This window comes from Diabrotica undecimpunctata, chromosome 1, assembly GCF_040954645.1.
Source record: "Diabrotica undecimpunctata isolate CICGRU chromosome 1, icDiaUnde3, whole genome shotgun sequence".
NCBI classification, from domain to species: domain Eukaryota; kingdom Metazoa; phylum Arthropoda; class Insecta; order Coleoptera; family Chrysomelidae; genus Diabrotica; species Diabrotica undecimpunctata.
This window is the reverse complement of record NC_092803.1, coordinates 159,104,450-159,119,214: the sequence shown is the minus strand read 5'-3', so window position 1 is coordinate 159,119,214 and position 14,765 is coordinate 159,104,450. Positions and strand designations below refer to the sequence as shown.

The following is a 14,765-nucleotide window of genomic DNA, read 5'->3' as shown; positions in this document are numbered from 1 at the left end:
TATACAGGATATATATGCCAGTGGCTCTAAACCCACTAAAAGCATTTGAAACAGTCTCTGCTTTTAAGTACGCTATCACAAATAGGGTTGCAATGTCATACAATGTTATAAGACGACCCGGATTACTGATCAAAATCTGATTCGCAAGCTCGTTAGTATGCTGTTTTTAGAGGTCCAAATATTGACACATCCAATGGTTACATACGATGACTGGTATGCGGTGGGAAACCATGTAGACTAATGTGATTTTTCCGGCATAGCGTAATGACTTCCAAAGAAACGTGACTGGTGTGATTATCTATTAACACTAACACATAGTTATTTTGGCTTGGACGAGCCTGTTAAACAAAATATTCCAAATATTTAACATCAGAAGTCATCCATCCAGAAGAATAAGCTACTGCCATGGTCCCTTCGGGCGCTGCATTTTTAAGAGCTGGTTGCGTTTTTACTCTTGGAAATATTAGGAACGGTGGTATAAAATTTCCAATGGCATTCATGCAACAAACAGCAGTTACGTTAACCCCTCTTTTTGCCGAGGAAATCTTTAGCACTCGACGGTTGCCTCTTGGGGTTAATATTTTAGGATCCTTGGTAGGTAGTAAATAAAAACCGATTTCATCAATATTGCAAATTTGAGTAGCAGAATATGAATATTTTTGATTGAGTTCTTTGTATACCTTAAAAAAAGTTTTTTTCATTAACTTTATTAAAAGCCATGAATCTAGCAGCGGAAGTTGCTTTTGGTCGGCGACCATTGAGAGATTGATAAATTTCTATTGGGAGTGATAGATTCAATTTCTTGATAAAATGTTGTGCAAAGTCTTCACCAACCATTTTCTTCGTAGTGCTAAATCTACCAGCAACACCACAATCCACAATAAATAGCAAAGTCGAAAGCAATTTTTATAATTTTTATAAACTGATCCTTGGTTAATCCAAATGCCCGTTTATCTATATTTATCACATATTTGTTCGTCATTAAATTTTGGTTTCAAGTTACCAGCTTTTTTTTACCAGCATTTTCAGGAAATTTCTGAAATATAAAAGATATCTATTAGTTATATTGCGATTTCAAATGACAAAAAATCTGTTTTTGAAGTCTTTCCGTACAATTTGTTGAAAATTATCTTTTACACAAACTTTCTCCTGATAATAACAACCATAACAAAAAAAAATTATCTAATTAGCTGCAGTCAATAAATATTTTGAGAAATATTATTTTGTAATTAATTTTACTGATGATAATGGCATATTGATTGTATTTTTTTGTTTCAGTTACGCTTTTACCCAAATAAGTCTAGACACAAATGACATGTGGGATGTTACCCTTCAAGTAGATGACATCGAAAACGTAATCGGGGTAGACTTCCATTGGGAGAAGAAGCTTATTTTTTACACAGACATCGAGAAGAATGCCATCGGTTCCGTATCAATGTACAACTTATCAGACGTGAAAACCATTGTTAACAAGAACCTTTCTTCCCCCGACGGAATTGCAGTGGACTGGATAGCCAATAACATTTACTGGACCAATACTGGCCATAAAATTATCGAGGTAGCGCGCTTGGATGGTTCCCATAGAAAAACCATTATTAGTAAATACCTGTGCGACCCCAGATCTATAGCTTTGTATCCTAAAGTGGGATTAATGTTTTGGTCCGACTGGGGACAACCAAAAATAGAACGAGCTTACTTAGATGGATCTCGAAGAACAATTTTAGTAGACACACAGATTAGTTTTCCCATTGGTCTGACCATTGATTTTGGACTAAGAAGGGTTTACTGGATAGATGCAAAATTGAATGACGAAAAAATCGAGACTACTGATTTGCATGGCAAAAATAGGGTTAAGTTTGATATTCAGTCCTTCCATCCATTTTCATTGACACAGGTAAGTGTGTAAACAATTTTCTTTCTAAATCCGTAAAATAGTTTCGAAACACAAATCAGATGTCGCTATTGCGTCCATATCGAAGCCATTTTAGTGTTGCTTCTTAAAGACAGAAAAGATTTATTTTTCACGTTGAGAACGCCTATGAATAGCTGTTCTGATGAGCCCTATTAGGGCGAAATACGTATAAACAGATACATAGACACTTTGTACGTGAAATCAAATCTTGACTGTCTTTTTCATTCAATTTTCTTTTTATATCATGAGACGTTTACTTAATTAAAATATTTTATTACATAAAATAAACAAATTCACACTACGACTATATTTTGTTGTATCGTATTGTGGGTTCTTTACTCCGAACAAGAGAAGTGTAACGACAGGATCGAATATCCACTTGAATAAAATTAATTAAAACTGAAGACGAGTGCTACAGGACACATAGTATAGGAAGCAGTTAAGAAAGCCTATGTTTAACAGTATACGGACTGAAGGATAAATAAATGCTTATTGTTTAGTTTTAAGTTAGTCGTTTTTACCTTAAAATCTGAATAAGCTCTGAAACAAATCATGTGTAAATAAATAGACTAGACATTTTCGAGAATATAGTTTAATTTTATTATTTTATATTTTTTTTATCATTTTTAATAAACCATTTTTACTAATTTTCAGTACGACAAGTACCTTTATTGGACTGACTGGGTACAGAAGACTGTCAAACGTGCTGAGAAATTCACAGGTAGAGACCAAATCATCGTCAGACCTCAACTTGACGCCGCTATGGGAATAACCATGGTGACGTCATCGCGACAGGAAGGCTTCAATCCGTGTGCTGTTGATAATGGTGGATGTACGCATCTTTGCTTGTTCAAAGTTAAGAATTATACATGTGCATGCCCGGATAAAGCTGATCCTAGTTGTAAAACAGGTTAGTTTGTGAACCACTACATATATATCATTTTTAAAATAACTCACAAGAATTTTAATTAACATTACATATTGATCTACAATCCGGAAATCGTTCTCAAAATGCAAATAATCAAGTTATTAAATATTTAGTTTAAAGTGACAACATAAGTAAACTGATACGGGTCTCATTAAGTGTCTTTGTCAGACTAGCTTTAGCAGTCTTAGCTGTCTTCTGTCTTTTACTTCTTCCTCTTCTTCTTTTGGCATCATAACCCTGGATGGGTCTTTGCCTGTCTGGCTATGTCCTTCCATTCAGATCTCTCTTGTGCCCTTCTTCTCCATTGTCTTATGTTCATTGTTTTCAGGTCGTCTTCCACGTCATCCAATCATCTCGTTCTGGGCCTTCCTTTTTTTGCCCTTCCTATGGGCTTTCATTGTAACATTTTCTTTGTTATTTTTGCATCGTTTTGTCTCTGCACATGTCCCAACCATGACAGTCTTTGACTTTTCACAAATCTTACAATGTCATAGCTCTTCATTTAACTCATTAACCTCGTCGTTTCTCCTGATTCTCCATGTGCCATCTTCCTCTTGTACCGGGCCATATACTTTTCTCAGTATTTTTCTCTCGAATGTCCTTAGTCGGGCTTCATCTTTTTTCGTCATTACCCAAGTTTCACATCCTTAGGTTACTACGGGTCTAATCAGTGTTCTGTAGATAGTCATTTTGGTTCTTTTGTCTAATAATTTCGATGTCATCAATCTTTTATTAGCATAGTAGGTACGATTCCCGCTGGAAATACGTGCATTAATTTCGCTACTTACGGAGTTCTTCTGATTGATTTCTGTGCCGAGATATGTAAAGGCATCCACTCGTTCGATAGTATAGTTGTCTATTGTGATATTATTTTCATTGTCAGTTATTCTTTTGACTGTCATATACTTCGTTTTTGCTTCGTTTATTTTGTCTGTCTTTTACTAACCTTTATTTCCATAAATACTGGTTGGTCTCGGTTGGTCTTATAGTTCTTCTCTAAAATTTCGTTAAAAATTCCATTTCTATTTTACAATCACATTGTATTCTATTTATGTCTTTACGGCAGTTTGCTACTTTTTTATCTGATATTTTTATTCCAAGATAAAATTTTATCTTGGAAATGGTCACTTGATCCTTATAAAAACGTACAAGTTGTCAACACACTTTTAGAATATCATAGAAACTTCTTAACAGTTGCTGTTTTTTTTAATAAGCATTTGGCAAAAAAGAGCCCCTCATCCAAATTCCTTAAAATTATTATTATCATAGTTATCTATTTTTGTTATTTTACCTGTCTATTTCAAATTGTTTATTTAGTATTTCTAGTATATTGCGATAAGCATAAATTCTGTTATTGCAACAAAAATTCTGGTGTCTTTAGATGCTTACTCGACGACCTGTTTCATAGCGAGCGAGGATGGACTATAATAGCTTTGAGAAACCGATCGGTCACCGCAGATTACCAGATTGAATTTTGGGAGAACACTTGGAGGACTGAAGTCATGTATTACTTTTTGATGAATGGCGATTCTATCTTACAGACAGCTCAGATTAGATATGCGCCAGCCCCCAGAAATTCTAGAGATGTGCGATATACTGTTATAATCCAAAATCTGATTCAAGGCATTTCTTGTTTGTAAACTGTTATTCACTATCGAAATCATTAATTTTTTTTGTTTCAACAAAAGCCTATCAAAGTAAAAATGTGCACTATTATTATTTTTAATTAATTTTAAATAACAAAAACTTTTTTAAGCAAGTACGCAGTTAGTATACTATGTTCTAATCGATAAAAATCCGAACAAACAATAATTTCTAAAGCATCTTTAAATTACGGGGTGATCATAATTTTATGCTCGCTAGTGTAGTAAATCAGTATTTGTTTTCCACAAATGTTCTGCCTGAGCAATATATCTGGACTGAGATTATTGGTATTGTTCTACAGCTTTTTTCTAGCAATTTAATATTTTTTACTATTTTTTATGGGAATTGATAATGAAGACATTTTTTGCAATAAATATCTCAGCTTCGACTGGACCAGAATAAAGGAAGATATTGAAGCAGCAACAAAAAATAAAATACGAACACACAATTGTACCCGTAAAAATCATTGGTTTGATGATGAATGCAAGAATGCAACAGAAGAAAAAAATAAAGTCTAGAGAAATATGCTTACTCTACGAACTCGATAAACTATACAAAATTACCAGACAAAGAGAAGAGAAGAAAAAAAGATACGCAAAAGAAAAAACAAAATTACTTAATTAGGAATTAAATATAGAAAACGTTAACAGAGAAAAATAATTTAGTGCATTTTATAATAACTTAATATCAACAGATAATAATTCAAGGCAACTACAAACAAATACAAAGGTGAGAATAGTGACCTATTAATAACAAGAAAATAGGTATTGAATAGATGGGTGAAATTCTATAACCAGGTACATAAGATAAAGGAAGAACAGGAAAACTTGGAAGAAAGTTGGAAAGGCTAGAAAACTAGCCAGAGACAAATCACCCAGAATAGACAATCTCCCAGCTGAACTATATAAAGAAAGATCGACACATAAATAGCTCATAAAAAGAAATACGGACACAGAAAGCCCTCCCCAGTGATTGGTGTATAGAAATACTTTTCACCATACACAACAAAGGAGATATCTTTGATTGCTGTAATCATAGAGGTATTACGCTTCTAAATGCAGTGTATAAAATATTTTCCACAATACTATGCCTCCGTATGACACCATATACAGAATATGGCTATGGCTATAAATATATACACCATATATATGGTATAGCCTGGTATTTAGGAAAATACCAGGTTAATTTTATAGGTATTAAATCGACAATTCATCAGTTTGCAATCTGGGACAAATTTTAGAAAAAATACCGGAATATGGCACATATATCATCACATATTTATGTATAGACTACAAAGCAGCCTAAAACTACTTAAATAGAAGAGGAATGTTCAAAGCAATGAAATAGCTAGGAGTACCAGATCAGTTAGTAAATTTAACAAAACTAACTCTTGACAAAGTTAAATGTAGAGTACGAATCTAGAGGAACTGTCTAAACCTTTTAAATCAAATAACAGGCTGAGCCATAGGGACCCTCTCGTGTATACTGTCCAATTTGGTTCAGGAAAAATTAATACGAATGTGACAAATTACAACCATTGGTTCAATATATAACAGATCAGTGGAAATCCTTGCTTATACTGCTGATATCAATATTGTTGGGAAAACGAAAAACGCTGTACAAGAGGTGTATGTAGCACTAGTTTGCTAACTCATATAATTTAATACTTTAAAGTATGTTATCTTAGATCTAAACCCAACTAATGTTTGGTTTTGTGGTTAGTTACGCAAGAACTCCAAAAATTTACTGAAGATGGACTGATTACTCTGAAAACTTTATGAACGTTACTATAATTTATTTCGATTATTTATTTCAATTTTTAAATTAAATATACCACTTACAACAGAAGTTTTTTACTTAGATGTTTAAAAACTTCTCCTCTGTACTGTTCTCGTTAAAACTTTTAGTTTAAAGGTGCAAACAGCGAGAAATTGATTAAAAAAATATTTGAAATAGAGTTAGCAAATGAAAAAGATATAAAAGTTAATAATAAACCTTTTAATAACCTTTAATATGCAGAAAATACAATCATTACTGAAAGCTAAATATTGAGAAAATTAGTTTTTAATTATCGTAAAATAAAAAAAGTCGTATGCCACATTAGTGCTATTTGTACCGTAATATAAACGACGAACTTGAAAGAAAACCATCCTGGAAGCTGCGTAAGCTCTAAAACTGGTAGCTGCTTAATATTTGAAACCCAAAACGAATGGGACCAATAAATGCTTACATTTTAGATTAATTAGGCCAATGAACCATGCTTTTAAAATTATCTTCCGTCGACTTCGAATTAATCGACTTCCGTCAAGTATTGGAGACCAGAGAGGCCCTCTTTAGTCGTAGAGTGCTATTGCAAAAATGCAGAAAATAAACAAAAGATGTTTTTGTTTCATAGATTATGAAAAGGTATTTGACTGAGTAAATCACACCGAATCCATTGGCGTGCTCTCTGGACAAGGGTTAGACCAAAGAGATATCATGTTTATTAAATATATGTATTGAAAATAGACAGTCTCAGTTAAAATAGGCGAAAGCCTATCCAATAGGGTCCCAAAACCAAAAGAAGTGTGCCAGGGGTGTGTTCTGTTCTCTTTAACCTTTATTCTGAATAAATGTTCCAGAGTACCCCAAAAATATCCAAGAAGGCATTAAAGTTAACGGAAGAAAAGGTCCAGGTAGGAGAAGCAGTCCAGAGAATAGACAGGTCTCGATACTCAATCCTTATTAAGAGCCTCACAGGTTAGAGAAATATACTGATGATGATACTGTCATTCTGGCGGACAGACTAGAAGGGATTTAATGACTCCAAGAAGAAGTAGCAGATAGAAAGTTAATATGAGTAAAATAAAAGCGGTGGTAGTAGTAAGCAAACTTCCAAATCTACAAGCAAACATTCAAATTTATAATACGTCAATATATTTAAATACATTGGCTCATGGATAACCAAAAATATACAACCGAAAGTTGAAATCCGAGCTCAAATTGAATAGTCAAGGTCTATATTCCTTAAAATGAAATACCTTTTGATTCATACAACTCTTTCACTGGATACTAAGTATCGATTTGTCAAAATATACAACATTCTGTTCTCTTATATAGGACAGAGGCATGGACAATGAACTTAAGTGCTATAAGAAGGTTAGAGACGTTCGAGATGTGGGTGTTTACAAGACTCCTAAAAATACCATGGACAGACTTTGTCACCAACGCGACAGTATTGCGTGAAATGGGCCATGACAGAAGCTGATGTACAAGTAGGAGAAGATGTTCATGGTTAAAAACATCAAGGAGTCTTGATACTTAATCCTTATTGAGAGCCACACAGAATTGTGCCGATCTTCAGACATGAAGGAGGCATTCTAAGGAAAAGGTGTAAAATTTTCAACGCAGTCATGATATTTCAGTAGTCCAAAATTAACACCGTCGTATTCTTAAACCAAAGATGAAGATCATGTACGGATGATTACAACCTACTCAAAATATTTGGGACTAATAAAATAAGAAACGCCCAGACAACATGTTCGGTTCACATAAACAATTTTTTGAACAATAAAATACTTTAACGCTTGGTTATTATTTATATATTGACCTTTCACGCCAATTATTAAAAGAAATAAATCCATTTTTAAAGATAAATATTGTATATATCAAAACATATTTTAATAAATTTTCATTTAACATTGACGATTTTTTTATAGAACCCACCGCATACGTCCCTCTAAAATGTCCAACCGGCAGTAACTACAAGTGCGATGAATTCGAAGAAAGATTCGACGACTACGACGACTTCAGATTCCCTCACCATAATCAAGACACTCAAGGAAATATAAAAACTAGGGATTCCCATACTTTCTATGCGATGACGCTGTTACCGATGTTGTTCATTATCATGTTGTGCATTATTTTAGTCATGTTCCTCCTAACACGAAAGCAGGAAAAGAATAAATACTCGTATGGATGTACGGGAAGAAGTTTTTCAAATCCCAATTATTATTCACCAAATAATGAGACAAATCCGGCACCAAATAATGGGAAATTTATATGGAAAAGACTTAAATATGACAAAACGCAGGTAAGGTTTGGGCTTAAGTTTATTTAAGAGATTAGTATAACTTTTTTATATATTAATATTCAATTAAAGAAACATTTAATCATAAACTAAAAATTGATAACTTAAAAATTGTGGGATTTTTTAACGCTCCCCTTTTTATATATTTTAGAAACTGTTTGCTTAATTCGTAAAGACCCTACATGTTTTTTCAGCAAGACCTAATCATGACTTCTCCACCAGAAATTCAACTTTTGATATTTATTTACCGATCCCGTCCGCTAAGTTAGTAAAGAAATCTATTTTATATTCTGCAAAAAAAACTATACAATCATCTACTTTTATAACTTAAATCTGCAACATCTTTTCCCAAGTTCCATAAAATGACAAAAGCCTATCTATCTGAAAGAGGATATTATTCAGTTAGTCTAGTCATCAGAGATTTAACTCCTAAAAATCATACAAACAAGCTGATTTTTGCTCAGAATGTCAACTTTGGGACCCCAAAAAATATGCAAAAAGGTTTACCACTTTCAACTCCCGGCTTCCACCTAAAATGCCCCCTCATAGAAGGAAAAACAGAAAAAATCGATTTATTAAAAATCTGTAGGCTGTGGAAAAAAATATTTCAAATAAAAAACGTAGACGAGATAATTTTAAACAAAAATATTAATTAGCTTTTTTTGTGTAGATTGAACCGTTCTCTCAGAAACAATGCTTGAAGCGACCGGTGATTTTGAATGTCAGTTACGCACACGAAATCAATTTTAAATAAAATTTGTATTAACTCGACGATAAAAATTCGATATCTTTTGATGAGTGTCCTAATGAGAAAAATCAAAATACGTTTTAAAGGAGTGTAGCTTTTGTACACAATTTTTGTATTTTGCCGCAAATAAAGTCGGTTTTTTTACGGTGTTAAAAATCTTTTACCACTATCATGTGCTCATCCAGCTGTTCAGTATATTGTGTCCTGTATTTCACTTCTGTAGTGTTTAAGATTGTCTTAATACTTAAAACTTAGAATGGGAATGCCATTAGGTTCAATTAATAAACGTAGATTATCTTTTGTTTTCGTTTATTTTAATCCAAAATCTTTTACAATCCTGTAGAAGGAATTAACACTTTCAGTCCACACGTATGCCTCTTAAAGCATTTCTGCAAAAGCTTTAATGGTACACTAAAATGAAGATGGTACATTATGCTTCCAATTAACTGTTTTTTGTAGTATAGTGTATGCTTTCCATTTAATAGCTATTGTAGTTAGAAATTCTTGTCAATCATTTAAATCTACATTTGTTAAGATATTCGCTTGTTGACTTAACCTTTCTACTGTATGGACATATACTCCAGTAGCTTTGCTCACACATTGTTTCTTATTGATTCGATTTTCTTTAGGAAACAATGTTTGTATATATCTTAACACTTTGTGAACTATCTCTTTGGATTGCGGTGTCAATCTGATCTGTTTACTACACTTAACCGTTTACATTCTATAAAATAGTTTCTAATAAGCGTATAAGTACCTTTCTTAATGAGACTGGAAAAATAATAAGGTAAACCTCAACACGAGACAACTTCTTATACCAATAAGTCAACTGCCTGTAATGTCAAAAATTATGAAAAAAGTTCTAGCTAAGAAGCTAATAAAAATTATGGCAGAAAAAGAACTTCTACCGACACACCAATTTTAATTTAGAGCCAAACATTTAACAATAGAACAGATCTCTTTTGAAAACAAGCAATATTGCTCAACTGCATTCATCGATCTGAGTCAAGCTTTTGACAAGGTGTGGCATCAGAGACTACCGTATAAACTAAAAAAGGACCTACACCAGAACATGTATGACATACTATAATCGTATCTAAAAGAAAGATATTTCCAGGTAAAATATGAAGATAAAATAACCAATCTGCATCTCAAAGGCAGGCGTTCCTAAAGGTAGCGTTTTTGGTCCGACCTTTACCTACTATTTACCTCCAATTTGCCTACTGATAATAAGGTACATACAGATGCATTTGCGGACGATACTGCAATAATGGCGGTGTAGTCAGATCCCGTTGTTGTAGCAGAACAACTCCAAGAAAACTTAAATAAAGTCCAGAAATGGACTAAGAAGTGTATCCACATAGTATTCACTAACTGCCAAAACAATGCACCTCAAATATTACTCAAAAATGCCCCCGTTCCAACCGTAGATACTGTAAAGTACTTAGGCTTACATATGAATGAGACTCACCTGGAAAACTCATATGAAAAAAATTACATCTTAATAACACGTATAGACAGTATTATTGGTTACTCGAAAGAAAGTCCCAGTTGTCGTTGCGAAACAAACTACTAGCGTACAATGTCATACTAAAGCCAATTTGGACGTAGGTACGGAATAAAGGTGTTTCCTGCTTCACTGTTTTAAAATCAAACCTAGCAATCACGGACAGATTTCAAAACACGATGTTACGAGAAATAACTGATGTGCTATGGTTTGTAAGCAACAAAGACATACTACAAGACCTGCAAGTGCCAACTGTGAGTGAAGTGATAGTGTCACATAGTGATAAATATCTTTATATAGGTAGTCCTTTATATAGGTAGGTTTATATATTCTTTGGTAGTCCTATTGCTTTCAAGCCTTATCCTTTTGGGCGTCCTCGTTTCTTTACTGCCATTGACATTGTAATTGTCGACAAAGCAACATCGTTCACTTGAAGAGTTTGGTAAGTAATGGGAAGTTCATTTTCTGGACTTGACTCTTGTATATTCCCCTTCACGTTATCTACCCTACTTATCTTTTGACGAACCACCTCACTTGCGAACTTGCGTGTCATTTTCGTCTGTAACATCTATAGGTGTAAGAAGAACAGCGGTATCATTGGCCCACAGTGTTTTGAGATTTTATAATAAATTAACCTTTGCTCAAATAACATGTCCGTACATTGCGCAGCTAAATGTGCTAGTTCATTGCATAAAAAAAGACATTTTTTTCTTCTTTGTGCATAGGAACTTGGTGGTCGATACCTTTGTGTGGGTAATGAGATAGACATATTATCATTAGATCCACTTGGTAACTCATATTCTGTGGATTCGTTTTCTTCAATCAAAGACGTTAATGTTCGTTGGTTATTTTTATAATAGTCCATTATCCATCTATGACTTACGATCATTGTATCAAAAAGCTCTAATTGCAAATGCCGTCTCAATGCAAAAATATGCTTGCAAGGTAAAATCATTGAATCATAGATTATAAAGTTGCACGAAGAAACAGCAGTATTTTTGGAACCCTGACTATCGATAATGATGTAATCACCATCTGCAAAAATTGTAATATCTCTGATTTGTTTAGAATTACGAATTTCTTTTAAAAGATGCTTCGAAGCTTCACGTGTGAGCAATATAAAATATTTTTTTTATCAGAATCTTCCGGAAACATATCAACGGGTTTCTTTAAAATACCATAAACTGCCTTATGATCCCTTTCTGTCTCTAAACTTGAAATAATTGTAAACAAGCTGTTTATAAACTGTTCCAAAGGACTATTTTTGGTTATAACTGATTTTAATTCAGCGTTAATTGATTTCAGGCGGTTATTTCTGTTATTTAAAAAATTGTTTTTACAAATGTTTTTTCCTAAATTCCACTCATCCTTGGTATTGTGCCAGTTTTTCATGAAATACTCATACACTATTCGAGGTACACTATCTCCTAGTCCTTTCAAATATTTTTTGTAATCATCGTCTGTCTTAGCATAGAATAATTTTTGAATTAGTACTAAACTAAGTTTACGCTCACTTGGGGTGATCCCCATTTTATTGCATGAAATTTCTCGATAAAAGATTTTTAATGTGTGAAAGACAGATATAATAAGGTTTATATTATTAATAAGGGAAGCAATTTCTAATTACTTTCTTTTCATGTAAATGTTTGTCTGTCATTATGCGAACGTGAGTGAAAGCGAACGGCAGCCGAAGAAAATGCCGTCAAACGCATCATACGAATGACGTCATAGCTGTTAACGGCATTATAGTGCAAGACCGTTTGACTGCAGTTTAAGTACAGTGTTAAATTTATTGGATAATAATCAACAAAAGAAACGCCTGAAGCAAACATTACCATTAGATTTACCAACCCTGAGTTAAAGAATCGCTAGTTGTAATATTCACGTAGAGTAAATATTTATTGAAATATTTCTCTTCGCGTCAATGATGTAAAGTCAACAAACGTGTTTATGGTTTCTTTTTGACTGATTGCACAGTAAAAAAACAAAAAAAACTCTTTTTAAATCCAGTAGTTGGAAATCTTCAAAAATAATTCTTATCAGTTCTTTGTATACCCCTAATAACTATAAAATTACTGTATTAAAAGTAAAAACTCTTTGTAGAAGCTAATTTCAGTTATTGCTTAACTGAGTAATACAATATTTTTGTTTTCAAATATAAAATATTTTTCTCAAATTGTTTAATATTGCATCGTCACTTGATAGCTGTTTTTATTGTCTAAATATATATTTCGTGGAACTGCTCGCCAATGCATTGAAAACGAGCTATATCTGTGATTTCTAATTACTAATGTACTATGTTTCAGGAACGAGTATACGAAGAAACTGTTGGAATCAGCAGCCCAGAAATCGCGAGTCTTATCCCCACGATCCTTACACCGTGCAGTTCAAACTGCGAAACAGTGACACCCGAAGTTGAAAGATCACCATCAATTACACCTCTACATAAAATTGACATAAACGAGACAGTTTCTTAAATATTCGAATTCTAAGAGTCACCTATAAGATTAAAATCAGTTTAAGCTCCATATAAATGACGAAACTACTATTTTTAACGTTGCAGGGTCTATTTGCTTTGGCATGAAAGATTGAGAGTTTGAAGGTGTGTTTCTAACTTATGGGTGTGTGTTTTTTATGAAAAATATATATAGATATTAAGAAAAGAAGAAGAATTGACGTACTTGATAAGTTTTATAACTTTTTATTAACATTTCCATTACTAAAAACAGTGTTATATACATGTTGTTGCGGATTTGATCGTAACGTTTTGTTACTAAAATATTACGACGATTAATACAGGGTGTTTCATAAAAGTACTAAAAATAATGATAGCTGGTAAAATAAGTAATAGACGAAAAAACTTTCTTTTAATAATTGTGCTCTGCTATATGGTTCGAAAGGTATTTTCAAATATTTTCTGTCTCTGAGAATGATTATTAAGTATTCAATTTTCTCAGTATTGTTTTCAAAATACCTACTCTAAAATATTTTGTTACCAGCTATCACTTCTCGGGTAATGTATAAATAATCATGACACATCCTGCTAATTTACGATGTTATAGAAACATGTTCAATTTTGTTGATATAAATACCGCAATACCATATATATATTACGAGTAGTTGTTCAAAAGTCTTTTATTATGGGCAAATATAGAAGTTACCGTTTGAAGTACCTATTAAGGCATATTATTTCTACAGCCATTCTCACTCGTATTGTGCAGCAAAGTTTAACTTTAAAAAGCTAAAAAAAACCTTCAAAAACTATATTAATAGTTTTTTTAGGTTGAATAGAACAAAAAAGGTATCAGTGTGTACTTTTTAATATCTCTATTAACTTCTTAAATACGGCTTTGTAAGTTGGAATGACATAAAAGCGTTGTATATTTATTATTTTCGGGAAATATATTATTTTTATATTATACATGATCTATAACCTAAAATACAACCATCCAATATAAAGTTTTTTCAGTCATATACTAGATTTTTCAAGAAACAATTGTCTTACACACCATTAATGTAACTTGGTTCTTGACAATAACGACAATATTATTAAAAGATTTTAGTCATAACTAAAAAAAACACTTAAATTATTGATACCAACGTCAAATGTTTTAAAGAGACTTATACGCATTAAAATCTATAAAAAATATAAAAATAAAAATAATAGAGTTTTTAGCTTCCAAAGAAATAATTGTTTGGAGTGTAAAGCCCCCTTTAGAACATGAGGATAGGTCAGTAGTGCTAGAAAATATTGATCACCAGTTACTATTCCTCTATTATTAGTGTGCAGGAGTATTTCTGTTACAATTTCTAGAAAGTTATTAGCATCACTAAGGACCAATATGGAGCCGAACTTTAATTATTGAACGATAAGGAGTCAGTAATAATTTCGCTTCAACTACACAACAATGAAGAAATTAAATAAAGATATACACAGGTCAATCCGAAAATACGTAA

The 14,765-nt window shown here is 32.7% G+C and overlaps 1 protein-coding gene across 1 annotated transcript in view; it reads left to right on the top strand.

The window, feature by feature from the left end:
• Nucleotides 1-13,966, top strand: part of Lrp4 (LDL receptor related protein 4) — a 129,622-nt gene extending 115,656 nt beyond the window's left edge. Inside the window, exons 23-26 of the mRNA XM_072520329.1 lie at nt 1,279-1,894; nt 2,567-2,822; nt 8,183-8,556; nt 13,115-13,966. Coding sequence (XP_072376430.1) covers nt 1,279-1,894; nt 2,567-2,822; nt 8,183-8,556; nt 13,115-13,285 — 1,417 coding nt within the window. The 3' untranslated portion in view covers nt 13,286-13,966. The remainder of the gene's footprint in view (nt 1-1,278; nt 1,895-2,566; nt 2,823-8,182; nt 8,557-13,114) is intronic.
• The last annotated feature ends 799 nt before the right edge of the window (nt 13,967-14,765 follow it).